This window comes from Dunckerocampus dactyliophorus, chromosome 8 (genome assembly GCF_027744805.1).
Source record: "Dunckerocampus dactyliophorus isolate RoL2022-P2 chromosome 8, RoL_Ddac_1.1, whole genome shotgun sequence".
Lineage (NCBI taxonomy): Eukaryota > Metazoa > Chordata > Actinopteri > Syngnathiformes > Syngnathidae > Dunckerocampus > Dunckerocampus dactyliophorus.
The window spans coordinates 5,588,266-5,603,432 of NC_072826.1; the positions used below are offsets into that span (position 1 = coordinate 5,588,266).

The 15,167-nt window shown below is 40.8% G+C and overlaps 1 protein-coding gene and 1 long non-coding RNA gene across 2 annotated transcripts; one reads left to right on the forward strand and one right to left on the reverse strand.

The window, feature by feature from the left end:
• The first annotated feature begins 6,311 nt into the window (after positions 1–6,311).
• LOC129186714 (uncharacterized) lies at positions 6,312–9,826 on the forward strand. Its single transcript, XR_008572282.1, has 3 exons — positions 6,312–6,460; positions 9,064–9,179; positions 9,653–9,826. It is a non-coding gene; the product is annotated as an uncharacterized LOC129186714 (long non-coding RNA).
• Positions 6,933–15,006, reverse strand: LOC129186711 (potassium channel subfamily K member 15-like). Its single transcript, XM_054785230.1, has 4 exons — positions 14,457–15,006; positions 10,452–10,530; positions 9,998–10,216; positions 6,933–8,181 (listed from the first exon to the last, which is right to left on the reverse strand). The coding sequence occupies exons 1-4, from the start codon at positions 14,601–14,603 to the stop codon at positions 7,244–7,246; spliced, it is 1,383 nt and encodes a 460-aa protein (XP_054641205.1). The 5' UTR covers positions 14,604–15,006; the 3' UTR covers positions 6,933–7,243.
• Positions 15,007–15,167: the final 161 nt, after the last annotated feature.

Below are 15,167 nucleotides of genomic sequence, written 5' to 3' on the forward strand. Positions count from 1 at the left end.
GAAACTTCCGTTAACGCATTAATTTGTTCAGAGTTGCACGGTCAATCAAACCTGAACATCATTACCTTTGCAAAGGGTGATTCCAACACTCAGCTTAAAACTGCTATTAGTCAAGCAGGCAATCTGTCTCACACAAAATGAGACAAGCGCAGAAAACTAACAGCCTCTTTCAAGCTGTTCCTCACAAGCAGAAAATTGCCTGGAAATTAAAAGTAATGAGCAATTACCTCCCAAATGAACTTCTATTATCACCACTTTTCTCAACACAATTCGAGTAAATCCAGATTTCATCACATTTGATCAATTTGAATAAATAGTAACATTGTTTTTACCTGCTTAGTCTTTCCTTGTGGTCCCCGTGAGCCAGAGATGATTACTTACCCAAGCTGCTCTGGAAAGACTGAATGCGGGTTTGGTTTTTCTCATGTACAGTTTTGTTGGGTGTTTTTTAAATGAAGGGTCTATTGCAATCTGCCCATATTCCAGCCAGGTTAAAGCTAGTTACTCCTTTAAAGGGCCTTGTTACCCTCTCCTTGAACTGACTACGTGCTTCTCACGGAATCTTGCATTCCTGACTGTGTGGCTGGACATGAAAGACCCATCAACAGCAGGCAGTAATGGCTGAATGTGTTCACAAAGAGCAGTAATGTGCAGTGAGGTTCATGGCTGGCGAGGCACTAACTTAGTTTTTTTTTTTTTTAAATGTTAATACAGGTTGCTCATAAACAGGATAACCAAAAAAAAAAAAAGAGAATAATTCACTTTGGTTAAAAACATTTTTTCCAGATTAAAAACATTTTTTCCAGATACTTCTTGGACCCATTCATTTATTTTTTTACAAACCGAGAAACATTTGTGCTCTTACTTTTTATTTGTGTATGTACTGTAGTACATGCAGCCTTACCTTCTCCAGGAAAGGTTCTGATACTTTGTTGTAAAAGTCTCAACACCTCTTGGTGATTTTGGGCATATAATCCTCTATCTTGGCAGTCAAATCCATTCATTCATTCAGCACAGAATAAAAATATATTTTATTTGATTTTTTGTGTGTGAATGGTTGTTTGTCTACAGGAGGGGTCTCAAACTCAATTTACCTGGGGGCCGCTGGAGATAGGGTCTGGTTGTGGCTGGGCCGCATTACCCCACAATACGGTATGATACGCGATGCACGGCTCCCGATAATGCTAATCTCGATACAGTGATAGGGTGAAACAAAAAAATAAATACATTTCATAGTTTGTATTTTGCTGCATTCAGCTGGGATAGGCTCCAGCTTACTCGTGACCCTAATGAAGACAAGCGATACAAAAGCGGTGGGATTTTTGCAGCATATTTTAACCAGACTAGAAGCAGCAATGGTACAAAAAGAATAAGGATGTTTTAGCAACATAAGTGTAAACAGGATTTTAGTTTTGTTGTCTGAAAAACAGCAAAGCTATTTTAAACTCATTCAGAAAACACAACATCTCATTTCTCTCAAGTAGATCAATGCTATGAAGTACAATCATATCAAAAGGAAATATTTTTTAGAGCATTTACATTACTCCTCCATGTCTAGTCGCGGGTTGCAAAATATGACCCGGTGGGGGCCAAATGGCGCGCGGGCCACGAGTTTGAGACCCCTGGTCTACAGGAATATGTGCCCGGCGGGTGACCAGTCCAGGGTGTACCCTGCCTCTTGGCCAAACTCAGCTGGGATAGGCTCCATCATACGCCCACGACCCTAGTGAGGACAAGCAGCATAGAAGATGGATGGGATAGATAGTGCGAGCAGAAAGGGGGGAAAAAACAAAAAAAACGTTGGCTTTTCTTCTGTGGAAGGACGTCAGCAAGCACCTGCCAGCCCACACACACCTGACCCCTTGAGGATGCAGCGGTACTGCAAATGCATCCCTTGTGACATTTCTATGTATTTTATTGTCTTATTAGCAAGCGTACTGACGTCACACTTACAGTACATTAAAGACATTACACAGGCTGTAGAAAATCATGGTGTACAATACACGTTACTGCAACAATATATTACATGTACTGACAAAAAAAAAACTGTCAGGCACCATAAGCCAACTCATAGTGAAGGTAGGCGGGGCTTGTGCACTTAGACGAGACGCCACGCTCACGGCGGCCTCACCTTAGGTTTCTTCCCTGTATTTCATCTGCAAATTCAGCCATTTTTACTTAAGAAAATGTTAACAACAATTGGGATCATACAGAAAATACATTTATAATACAGTTCAATGGACAAATACTAATATTTATTTATGTTACTGTTTGTTTTTGTATTTTTCGTTAGCGCTGCACATGCCTGTCCGACTGCACGTCAGTGACAAAGAGAACTAATCAATTATTCACTCAGTTGCTGAATTACGAATGATGATTATGCATTAGAGAATAAGTAAGTATAGTATGTTGCTAGAATGATGGAATTTCCCAGTCAAATAAATGGTGTAATAAAGTTGTTTTTTTTAATATGCTGTATTTTCATTGTTGTGAGAATGTTACTAATGTTATTGAATTGTATGTCTGAGTGCTGAATGTAATATTACTTACTTTGTCCATCTAGCGTACTTGAACATGTCAATTAATCAATCAAACTTTTTTTTTCTGTATAGCACTTTTCATACACAAACATGTACCACAAAGTGCCCCCATCCGACCCACAAAAATAATATGAAAAAGGAAACATCACATAAACTACAACAGACAAAACATAAAAAGAAAAAAACTGATAGGAAGCATCTTCAATTAAAAGCTAGGCCGCACTGTGAGTTTTAGGCTGAACCCCAAATCCACCCCTCATCTTAGCCCTCACCCCTAGGTTTTGCGCGCTCACAAGAATCAAGTGGTGTCCCAATTCTCCATAAATCAAGACGTAAGGGGTAAGTGCTAAGGGGTGTGCAGCCCGAGAAAGCAAGTGTGGTCGGGGACCACTTGAAACATAGGCATAGTCCACTCGGATACCACACTCCGAAAGACCGAAAGAAGCATATACATGTAAGTAATTAAGCATAATTATTGATTTTCACAGTAACGTCACTCATGCTGTATTAGATATTCAATCATTTGCTACTCCATGTAAATATTCTCCATGTTTTGAGGTGCATTTTGGTTGGTTGGTTGGTTGTCGCTAGTTATAACTAGCTGGCTAACACCGACGTCTAACTTCACTGCAATCTACTGCATATCATAAATGATTAGTCAGTGATTAGATAGTCTGAAGATGAGAAGCTAGGCAGATAATTCTAGCTAGCTAGCTAGTTAGCTGCAGACAGCTAGGCAAAGCGTGTATAGAAAGAGGTTTGACGAGGGTGTGATCAAACACACTGGCATGGATTGGCGTAGCCTGTGTCAAGCTGTCAAACTGAAACCATTGAGGTTTTACGGACTAATGTTGATTCTCGTGGCAATACGGGACAAAGCGCGTTCCTTGTCGGCTGAATACGGGTGTTGTCAACCCCACGTGACACAGCACACATGCACTTTCATGACATAAATTGTCATGCTGCCGTGGCACGGCGATCGTTTTTTGTAATCGGCTTTGAAAGGCAATTATCGGCATATGTCGATTGTATGTTTTTCACAGAAATCAGCCGATACTAATTGGTGGCCGATGTATTGGAGCATCTCTAGTAAAAACCTACGAGTGGTTTCAAGTCAAGCTCACAGTCAAATAAAACCTGCTCAGTAGGTTTGAGGGTGAGTGTTTGGAGCTTAGTTTTGAGCCTCAGGACCATTAACCAAAACCTCAATTTTGTCCACGTAGAGCTGGGGAAAGTTAGCAGCCAACCAGGACTTAATAGCTAAAATACCTTTAAAAAGGGTGTCTACTGGGCTCAGGTCATCAAGGGACACAGCAATGTACAGCTGGGTACCGTCGGCATAACTACGGAAGTTTATACCATGTCTCCTGAGGACCCGCAAATATTGAATCGGACCTAACATTGACTCTTGAGGGACACCACATTCCATTTCCTTGATGATTGTTTCTCCAGGCTGACCAAAAAGAAAGAAAGACCAGCTAAATTAACAAGTCTATCTAAAAAAAAAATGCAGTGACCAACAGTGTTGAAAGCCACTGTCCGATCCAATAGAACTAAAACTAAAAGCTTATTTGTGCCCATATTGGATCATCCATTAAATCATCCAATACCTTTACCAATGCTGTCTCTGTGCTATGGCATCCTCTAAAACCAGACTGGTAAAGTTCAAAAACATGGTTGCAACAAAATCTTAAAAAACAAATTTCTAAAACAAAACAACTATACTAATTAATACTGAAGAACGGCAGGGTGGTTACTGGTCTGTAGTTGTTGGGAAGGAAGGGGTCTAACTACAGCTATTTTTAAAAAATGATGTTAGTTTGGGATCTAAAATACAAGTACCTGGTTTTGACTATAAAACTATTTTTTTAAGGCTCTCAGCATTAACCGGGGCAAACATTTCAAGTGTCGCCACCGGGGAAACCAAATATTCTGTATTTATTGGTTTTGTTTGCAATTTATCCACGTCCAGTCTGACTGTCGGTATCTTACTGCTGAAGTAATCTTCTAAATCATCACAGTTAGGGTTTGTTATTGAAATGCTGGGGTGATAAACTGCATTCACTACTCTGTTTATTGCAGGCAACCTTATCTTTGGGTTATTGGGATTATCGTTTACAAGATTTGCTAAACAAGCCTGTCTTTCTTGTTTCATAGACTTCTTATATATATGAAGATGGTCACGATATATTTATATACAGTACGTGTGCACGAAAATATAGATACGTACATTGGACATTTTCTGAAAGATCACCACCGCCACCTACAGCTCAAAACTTGTTATGGCATTCATTATAAGGAGATGGTTGTCCTAAAACGGCAAATAGTAGGGTAATGTTCCATTTTGTTTTAAAAGCCTCAGGTTCCTGCTGAGTGCTGATTGGCATCTGCACTGCAGGAAAAAAAATGGTCAGGAGAGCCAACTCGCTCCTTTGTCAACCTGACGACCAGCCGGCCAGTAGAGATACTGTGTGGCAGGAATAGGAAAACCATGCACTAATCCCCCATTATCAGCACAGTCCTTCCCACACAACACACTCTGCTTAGGAACAGGCAACAACAGTTGTACTGATGGTCGGTCATTCTAGCTGCTGTCAGTGTGTAGAATTAAACGCTAATTTTAAACTATTGGCTCTCATCAAAGTCGCTAAATAACAGCGATAATAAAACGTTGCTATAAAATGGGACCTTATTTAATCTAAATGTGTTTCATTATGTTTATGAGTGTCGGGTTAGTGCCCACCATGTCTGCACAAAATGTACATGCACCAATGCTGCCCTCTGGTTGCAACCAATGAGAAGGGGGGCTCCCACAGCAGGCTGGCTACCTGTGTTTATCATACTGTATAATGATAAAATGATGCAAAACTCCTGTTTAATCCTCAGTGCGAAGTCAGAGTCAGCTAAACCTGACTGAAATAACAGTGGCTGACTTTCTGCTAAATTGCGTTCACAATTGTAGTGCTATAATTTGTTTCAAACGGTACAGTGCAGACGTGCGAGTATTGAACGAGTCGTTCAAAACTCACGACTGTTTCACTGAATCGGGTCTCACGAGTACTCGTCTCAGTTAACTCCTTCACTTACTCACCCCTGCTACCGCTAGCTAAAAAGGAAATCAGGCAACACGTCATGATGTGATTAAATGCGGGACTTCATGCGCATGCCCAATGTGATGAGTGATTCGAGTGAACTGAGTACCCAATTTATGCAGGTTTCTGTGTACGCACGCAACACACGCACACACTCATAGCACTTTATTTATTTATTTATTTGTATTATTTATTTGTATTAATGTCTCTTCTGTTTTTGTTGCTTAATTTATTGGTATATATGTTTATGTGTTTATGTTTCTTATGTTCTTATTCTTTCTTGTGTTTTCTTTCTTTTCGTGGGAGAATGAACAGAATAAGATTTTCATTGCATGGTATAACTGCTGTATATACTGCTGCTGTATATGACAATAAAACTCTCTTGAATCTTGAATCTGTATCAATTGATTCGAGTGAATGGAGTACAGTACAGGATACATCCTGCACTGGGCAGTCTCACACGCCTTATTACAGCCAGGTGGGGGCGCTGTTCTGCCGGTTTCAATTTTTTTTCTGCAACTGTGCTTTAAGTGTATTTAAAAGTAAAACTGCATTATAAGCTATTCTATAAACAATCTGTGGTAATATTTAGCTATAGCAGATGTTCCTAAGCAAGGTAAATTTTTAATTTGTCACTTCCTATCTGGTAACACTGTTGCTGTGCGTTTTCCCTTGTCAGCCACCGTAGAAATGGCTTCGGGTCTGCACTTTGAACACCTCTAAGATAGAGTTGCCTAAAAGCTACAATTCTTTGCTGCTGACCTGATCAGGCGCAAAACAAGTTGGTTAAATCAACGGCGGAACCTTGAAGTTCTGCGTCCCGACGAAGTGAGTCAATTTCCCGGTCTTTATCAGAGGGAAACGATGGCGATGTTGACGAGTGCAGGTGGCCGCCGTAGTCTTACTGACACCGCCAATTGTCCATTCACCTCACTGTAGTTAGCGAATACTAACTGACTGGTATGCCGCTCGCAACTGTTGTGTTAAGAATGATTTTAAATAATGAAAACAATCCATAACCGTCTAAACGGAAACTTTTGTCAGTCCAGCACAAAAATTATATTGCATAGTGCTACAACTGTCAAGCAAAGTTGACGCGCTACCAAACAATACATCACTTCCGGTTGGAGTAATCGCATTTCAAAATAATACCCAATTTTCAGGGTGTTTTGCATTTAACGCTGAAATTTATATTTAATGCTTCACTTAAAACCGTTTATGAAGCGATATCGTGTGAATTCTTCAACATCACATATATTTTTAACCAGGTTACATAAAAACAGGTATTGCCACATTAAAGGTTTACTGACATTCACAATCAAAACTGAGCATTGAGCAGCCTGGGCAAAAAAAGGTCTCACACACAACATTTTGTTACCTGATTACTGCATTATTTCCACAAGCGTATGCAATGTCACAACAGTTATTTACCAAGTTATTTACCAAGATCGTGTATAAATGACGAGAGATTACCCACTGCCACTTAATAATGCATAACCTGATATTTAGTCGTTTCAGCAATCTGGTAGTATTGTAATTTTATGTTGTTTTTTTTTATTTTTAAATATGTTGCATTGTCGAATTATGGATGCGGACACACTGAAAGCAGTATTATAAAGACTTCCTCCTACTAGGAGGGTGATTCCTGCCCAAATAGAGAGCCATGCTGCTGGGGGAGGTTTGTGATGACATGGTACTCGAGCTGCAAGAGGTTTGCTCTATCCTGTAGGAGATGGAGTTGTAAAAGACAGGATTGCTGTGGCCACCCTCCTGACGGGACTGAGAGGGGCTGCTTTTAATGCCCAGGCCACAGCACAGGCAGCAGAACAGCGCACGGAAACACTTGTTTTCAGGCTGTTTAGATTTGTCTCTCTGCTCAGATGAAGCAAGTCTGCACTCCTCAGCAGCAGAGGGTAGGAGGTTGATGCAGCTGCTGCCTGCTTCCATAGGCAGACTCAGGTTGCACCAGCGGCTGTGCCCGTCGTCTTTATACCGCCTGTCAGATGTTTCCACCAACCTGTCAGGTTGTGTGGCGATCTGCTCTCCCCCTGCGACTTCACATCGTTCATGTGGGTCCTCAGTACTAACAGTAAGAAACCTCAGAACCACCAAGTTAAGAAAAGCTCCAATGACTGTCAGCCCAACCAAGATGTACATGAAGCTGAAGGCCACATAGGGGAAACGCTTTTGGAGGGCATCTTTCTTCTGCAGGGCCACAAAGTCCCCAAAGCCGATGGTGGTGAGTGTGATGAAGCAGTAGTAGGAGGCGTTGAGGAAAGTCCAGTCCTCAAAGTGAGCGAAGGCGGCTGCTCCAATACACAATGTGCTGATGCACGACAGCAGACCCACAATGACCATGTTGCCGATGGACACGTCTGTCTTCTGTAAACCCAGGCTTTGCTTGGCTCGACGCAGGAGAAAGCGGACGAACGTGTTGATCCTCTCACCAAGGCTCTGGAACATGACCAGCGTCAGAGGAATGCCCAAGACAGCATAAAACATACAGAAGGCCTTGCCGGCGTCAGTGCGTGGGACAGCATGGCCATACCCTGCAGAATGAGGGCACATCATGTCAATAGTTATTCCATGAGATTTATGGGGTGAATGAATGTTATCTTATGTTAGCTATATCAAAATATTTAATTTCATAAACATAAATCATGTTTATGAATGAAGTACGATCCTGCTTATATACAGTAGAAAACGTTTGGTGCCGTAGCATTCTATCATGATTGCTTTGATTACTTTTATAGGAAATATTTGTGACTGAGTAGCATAACTTTGTTGTGCCATTGTTGGCTGTGTCAGGTTATTGTTAGTGAGAATATTGCACTGAATTAAAATAAGTCTAGATTTTTTTACATTTTGAAGTGTGTATTTACATGAATCTTATGGACTAAACGGGTAAAGAATATTTTGCTCTGAATTTGACGTACTGATGTAACATGTGAATCATTCAAGAAGCACACTGGCAACCCTTTATATCTTTTTACATGCGCATTTTTGCCAAATGCTCATTTTTCTTGTTCTTTTCAGTAGCTATTTGAAGGGCAAAGGACCATGCGATTTCTCCTAGCCAATCAGCCAAAAAGGGAGTAAAAATAACAAAAACAACAAAAATTGAATGAAAAGAAACCGTTAAAAAGAAAAAAAAAAACGGAACCACAGTGCATTCCTGCATATTCGCACTTCAGCTTACACGGCCCCGCAAATTACAGACTTTCTTGTGGAAAAAATATATATATATATTTTTTGCCCTGAAAATATACAGTTTTTTCCACAGAAAACACATCATATAAACCCTAATAGTTTCTATGTGTGTGATAATAGAGGTTAAATGTATAGTATACATGTACCACTGTTAAAGAAAAAGTCCACAATTTCTACACGTTTATGTCTTTATGCCTCACTGATAATGTTTTTTCATGAAGCGTTGAGATCTCGTACTTTGTTTGGCGGTCCTTGAATGCTCCGTACTTGCTGTGAGACGTGCTAGCCGTGACTCCGATCCAACTGTTCTATTGATCGTCATTGACATTCATTAGTGGTGAGTACTTACTTATACATTTTATATTTTGTGTGCGAGGCATCATTACAAAAAATAAACCTTTGATTGTGCATTTAGCTTGTTAGCCTCCGTTTCTAGTGAACAATGGCAATTGAAGAGAGACAGATCTGGAGTTAAATTTAATCTAATAATTATGATTATGTCTTTTTTTTTTTTTTGCAACGTTGAGATTGGTGGAGAACGTCAACATGCTAGCAGGAGGGTTTGGAGGGGGTGGAGTGACCCGTTGTTAAAAATAGACATAATCAGATTTTCACCATTCACTGGTAGGTGTGGAACATGACTCCTGCGAAAAGCGAGGTTCTACTGTATACGGATTATTGATTTAAATATAACAATAATGACTACTGTACTGTTACTAAAGTTTAAAAAAAAGGTCTGTCATTTTCTGCTGGTTATGAATTCATTTAACAATATTTCCTGTGACGTATTTTTTATTCTCTCCCTATTAGAAAACGGGAACAAATGAACATTTACACACAGGACCTGCGGAAACTACCAGTGACTGCTGAGACTTGGAGAAGGGGTCGGATTAAATAAACTCTGCTTCTTCCTACTCCTTTTGGACATGTTGAATTCCGCAAGTGCCAGTGTGATGTTCCTGAAGCTAACTTGTTTGAAATAAATAAAACCACTACTATTACCATTACCGATATAGACAAAATTGTGTTTGTATAATGCAATGCGATTGTACACCACAGCCAACTACACAAATGTACCATATTCAGCAGGTTTACTTCATAAACAGCCTCGCTGTTGTTCTGCGATGAGAGCACCTTTGCAGTGAGTATACTCACCAATTGTGGTGATGACAGTAATGGCAAAGTAAAAGGCTCCATTGAATTTCCACTGTGTGCCTGCTCGGTGCGGTTCCGACTGCAGGACCACTTTCTCAATCTCCCTGAAGTCATCCTCAGCCAAGTCGTACTTCTCTCTCAGCTCACCCAGCTTCTCCTCCAGCGCCTTTTTCTTGGACACCTCGCTTCCGGACTCAAGTGCATCAAATACGGCGGCTCCTATCAACAGATAGATGACCATGGAGAGAATGAGTAGGAAGGTCCTGATGTTCTGCGCTTTCATCCTCAACTCTGGTGCGCTTGGCACATCATCTGTTCATCGCTAGCCAGCATTTAGTGTGTCAGCGTGTCTCTTTTAGCCTGCTAAGATTACCAGCACAAGCCAAATTAAATTACTTGAAATAGTATCGCGTATTGTAGTATCGTGTGTGAACTTGCACCAAAGTTGTGTTACCTGAGCTGCACAGCTGCTTCATCGCCTTGACTTTGGACACACGGAAGGTGTGGCGTTGCTCATGTGACCTGGTTGTTTCCTGAATCAACAAATGGATGCATCCAGTCAGTGGCTAATCTAGGATCAGTCAGAACATTGTGTATATCGTATATTCATAAAACAAGAATGCTTTATTCATTTTAAGGATGAATAACTTTGACAGACTTTATTGATCAACAAGGGAAATTGCTTGGTTACAGTAGCTCAATTGCAGAAGAAAAAGAAAACCATTTAAATAAAATGCAGTGCAATATGAACAAAATCTAATAAGATAAACAATATTTGCATATTTACAAATACTGTGAAAAAATATAAGTAAATACAAGTAAAAGTACACTTTATACAAGGGAGGGCAGACAGTATAGCAAAATTATGTTGTGAATGATCTTTTACAGACAGGTGAGGTATTGTAGAGCTGGATGGCATGTGGAATGAATGAAGTCCTGTAGCGTTCACTGTGGGAACGGAACTGGAGGAGTCTGTTGGAAAATGAGCTCCGCTGCCCCTCTATTGTCCGATGGAGTGGGTGGGTGGGGTTGCCCTTGATGGAGAGCAGTTTGTCGAGTGTCCTCCTGTCTCTCACTGTTACAAACGCCTCCAACTGAGTGCCGATAAATTGTCCGGCTTTCCGGATCAGTTTGTCCATCCGGTTTATGTCCTTTTTGCTGGCGCTGCTCCCCCAACAAACCACAGCAAAGTACAATGCACTGGCTACCACAGACTGGTAGAATATCTCCAGCAGCTTGCTGCATACGTTGAAGGACCTAAGCTTCCTCAGGAAGTAGAGTCTGCTCATGCCCTTCTTGCAGACAGCATTGCTGTTGTCTTTCCAGTCCAGTCTACTGTTCATGTGGGCTCCCAAGTACTTGTCATGGCCCACTACTGCCACCTCCCAGCCCTGAATGGTGACGGGCTCCACTCGAGTCACCTTCCTCATGAAGTCGATCACCAGCTCTTTGGTCTTTGGTCTAGCATGTTGCTTGCCTGGGACCACTCCGCAAAGTCAGCGATCACTGTCCTGTACTCCACCTCCTGTCCATCTCTGATACACTCAACCACTGCAGAGTCATAAGAGAACTTTTGCAGGTGCCAGGACCCAGACCTGTACTGGAAGTCAGAGGTGTACAGAGTGAACAGGAATGGACACAGGACAGTCCCCTGCGGTGCCCCTACACTACTGAATACAGTATCAGACAGGGAACTTCACAGCCACACAAACTGGAGCTCCCTGTCTGATACTGTAACTTGGTACTGATAACTTGCTGTGTGCAGCATACTAAACCCCTCTTTGTCAGGTTAGTCTGTTTCAGACAAGCACCCTCTAACCAGAGAAAATCATTTTTGGTTGAAAAAAGGTGTAAAATCAAATTTATTACTGTCCAAAACAGTGATCATTTGTCGTGGTCTTATTTTAAACAAAAATACAAATAAAATAACTTTGCAAACAGAACATTCTTTAGTTTTTGATGTTTTTTCCATGATTGTCTTCAGCATTGGGGTTGCTGTGTTAGGTTTGTTTCACATGTCACGTTCAAAGCAGCTGGCCTTCACTCCGTTCTTTCTAATTTAGCTAAAAGTGCACATGAAGGGTGTGAGCTTGCCTGAAGTACTACTATGTGTAATCAAGCGTTAGCTGTAGTGGCAGCACTGACCTTTTATCAAGCACACTTGATCGCTGAGTGACCCACCAAGCCCTCCTCATTAACAGCACATTGGATGGGAGTCGGGTGTGTGTGTATGTGTCATTTGCCGAGGCTCGCTGAGGTTTTTAGGAGCATCTGCTGGGTTTTCAACTTCGTGTCATGCTAATTGGGTTCACATCAGAGGAACGAGACTGCTGTATACAGGGTCTCCCAAAGCCCTGCAATGAACATTATCTGTGGCGCTGGGTTTCGGGTGAGGGGGGTAGATGACGTCGTCTAATTTGCACAATTGGCCATGATGCAAAACTCTGGCCAGAGTGGAGAATTTCAAAAACTCAGACTCAGTGTTTGCATGTGGACGGATAAAACTGAGCTTTTTGGTTTGACATTATCTCATGTTTTAAACCTTATTTAACAACGAAATGTGTTATTGACTGACAGGTGTTCATTTTGTGCAGCGGTAGATGCGCACGCATGCTCCTTGCAGCACGCACGGATGTTTAAAAATACATTGATGATGCTTCTGGGCTACATGTAAGCGTGTACTGATTTTAAAGATCATTTACACGCCATTGTACATCTACTATCTCACTAGAGCCGTCCCTCGCCACATTGCGAATTTCACGGCATCACTATGTCACGGTTTTTCAAACGTATATTAATTAATAAGTCATACTGTTTGGTAGTTGAGTATGGCCAATCAGTCAAAACATACGCCAATTGTAGGTAGTTTTTTGCCTAAATTAACTGATTAAATCACAGCCGTTTTTCAAAAGACAACCCCTTGGTACCGGCCATTTTAGACAATTTTGAGTGATCTTTCAAGGCGCACAAAATATTGTGTTCTATGGCTATATACACATGGAAAAATTAGACTCCCGTCTTTCATCAGGAAAAAAAAAGTTTGTTTCTACCTTTTTTCGTTCTTTAGTAATCAGCAGTAGAAAATCGGTAAGTTTCAGGAAAATATCAGTTCCCGACTAGCAAAGGGAGAAAACCAGCTTTTTGTGAAAAGATACATTTCAAGCATAACTTTCACTTTGACACAAATGTTTGTTTTTGTGACAGCTCAAATATCTAAACAACAATGCTACAACATAAACAACACAAAAAGTGCTGTTTTACATCAAAATAACTTATTTAGAAATATAACACCTTGAACTATTTACAATTTTCACATTTGGAATTGAACTGTGTGTGTGTACACGCGTGTGCGCGTGCGTACGTGCGCTTGTGTGCGTACGTGTGCGTTTGCATGTGTTAAAATTTCCCTACAATGCGTAAACATCTGCGCACTACTCTCCTCCGAGCTCTCTGACTTCCTCCTACCTGTCATGTGTGATTTGTCCGTTAACATGATTCCTGCCGAGCTCTTATCAAATGCACTTCTGCCACCTTGTGGCCGTTTTTATGGCTTAAAAGTGCTCTGAAGTGTTAATGCATTATCATCACCTGCTTTTTCCTCTCGTGCAAAAAAACGTCCATTGTTGGGATAGGGCGTTCGGGATTAATAAAATGTATAAATACGTCTTTGGCATTGAACGAATTAAGTATTTTCAAGCATAAAAAGGACTAAACAAACTAAAATACGATTACAAGGAAGAAGATGCATTCAAACTGTGGATGTAGCGTTCTACATTGGTCACGAGGTGAGATAGATGCGTATGAGGTGTGTCAAGAAGCACGAGTTCCGATGCCATCTACTGTACAGTTGTGACGACAGGCTACACAGAGAGTCCCACTGTAATGTGTTTATGAGCAAGGGCAAATAGGGAGCACCAAAACCTAAAAAAAACACAAATACAAATAAAGGTAGCATGAAATATTATTGGTAACAAACTTATTCGTGGCAGGCCATGAATGTATGGAAAACATATGGTGTGGTGTGGTATGGTATATACAGTACTATGACTAATTTGTGGCGGAAAGCAGTATACAGCATTTTGCTTGAATCATCTCAAACCAATCTACCTGGGGATTAAATGAAAATGTGTGCACTAAACCAGGCCATAAAGAGCCAGCATATGCCATTAAAATCCACATTCATTGCACTTCCAACAGATGTTCATCTCACTGCTGTTTTGTATCGTCACTAAATGGTATGGGCCATTTTCCTGACAAAGTAAACTGAACAAGATAGCATGCAGATGGGGCCATAAATTTCTAAATTGCCTAGAATTATGTGAACTCCACCTTGTTTCTAATACAGGACCCCAAAAAGGCACATCGGAGTTATTCCTGACAATGCTTTTAGATAATAGCCTGAAGGTTTAAGGACTCATCCGTAAAGTCGGAGCACACGTTGTCCGATTTCATACTGTACCTCAGTGGTCGATTCTACAGGACAGCTAGTGCGCCAGTTTATCTTGCACAGGAAGACATTAAGTGCAGGATGTCCACAGGCTGGAGTTGAGACCCTTATCCATCCAAGTGCCGTCCTCGCTGCAAATGAGCTGGTGCAATGATGCATGATGCTATCTTTACACAGATAAGAGCAGGTTATGAGAGGCTATATAAAGACTGTAAATACAGCCATTATGTCCCATAGAGGTAGTATTTTTGGCACAAGATTGTTCACAAACTTCATGATGTCTTTCTGATGTCGCCGTGGAACAAAGATGATCAACTTGGTTGCTTTTCTCTCTTTTTTTGCTACCCAATGTGGCATTTTGAATGTTTCTGTGCATTTATTATCCGTTTAACAATAGTCATCTTGGGATTTACTTTTTAAATTGTACTTGTTTAGGTGCAAATGGAACAACTTGTGTTTCCCTGTGCTCAGTTATTCACAATATAGGTAAATGAGATTGTAGTGTAAAGTAACGATTAGCAGTGCTAATGCTATACAAAATCATCATCTAGTTGGAGCCAGACCTTACTGTATTTCATTTAACTCTGCAACTGATGGAAAATGTGATATTTACAGTAAATATATTTGTTTTTACAATCCCCCTCCTCTACACACACACGCTCACTGCGTTTACATACGCTAAAAAATAAAAATATTGCATGAATTCGGTTGAAACCAGCTGTT

Coding starts and splice junctions, on each gene's coding strand:
- LOC129186711 (XM_054785230.1), bottom strand. CDS start 14,603: ATGCATCATTGCACCAGCTCATTTGCAGCGAGGACGGCACTTGGATGG. Junction 10,217..10,451: donor GAAGCAGCTGTGCAGCTCAG/GTAACACAACTT, acceptor ATCTGTTGATAG/GAGCCGCCGTATTTGATGCA. Junction 8,182..9,997: donor TACTGTCATCACCACAATTG/GTGAGTATACTC, acceptor CTCATTCTGCAG/GGTATGGCCATGCTGTCCCA.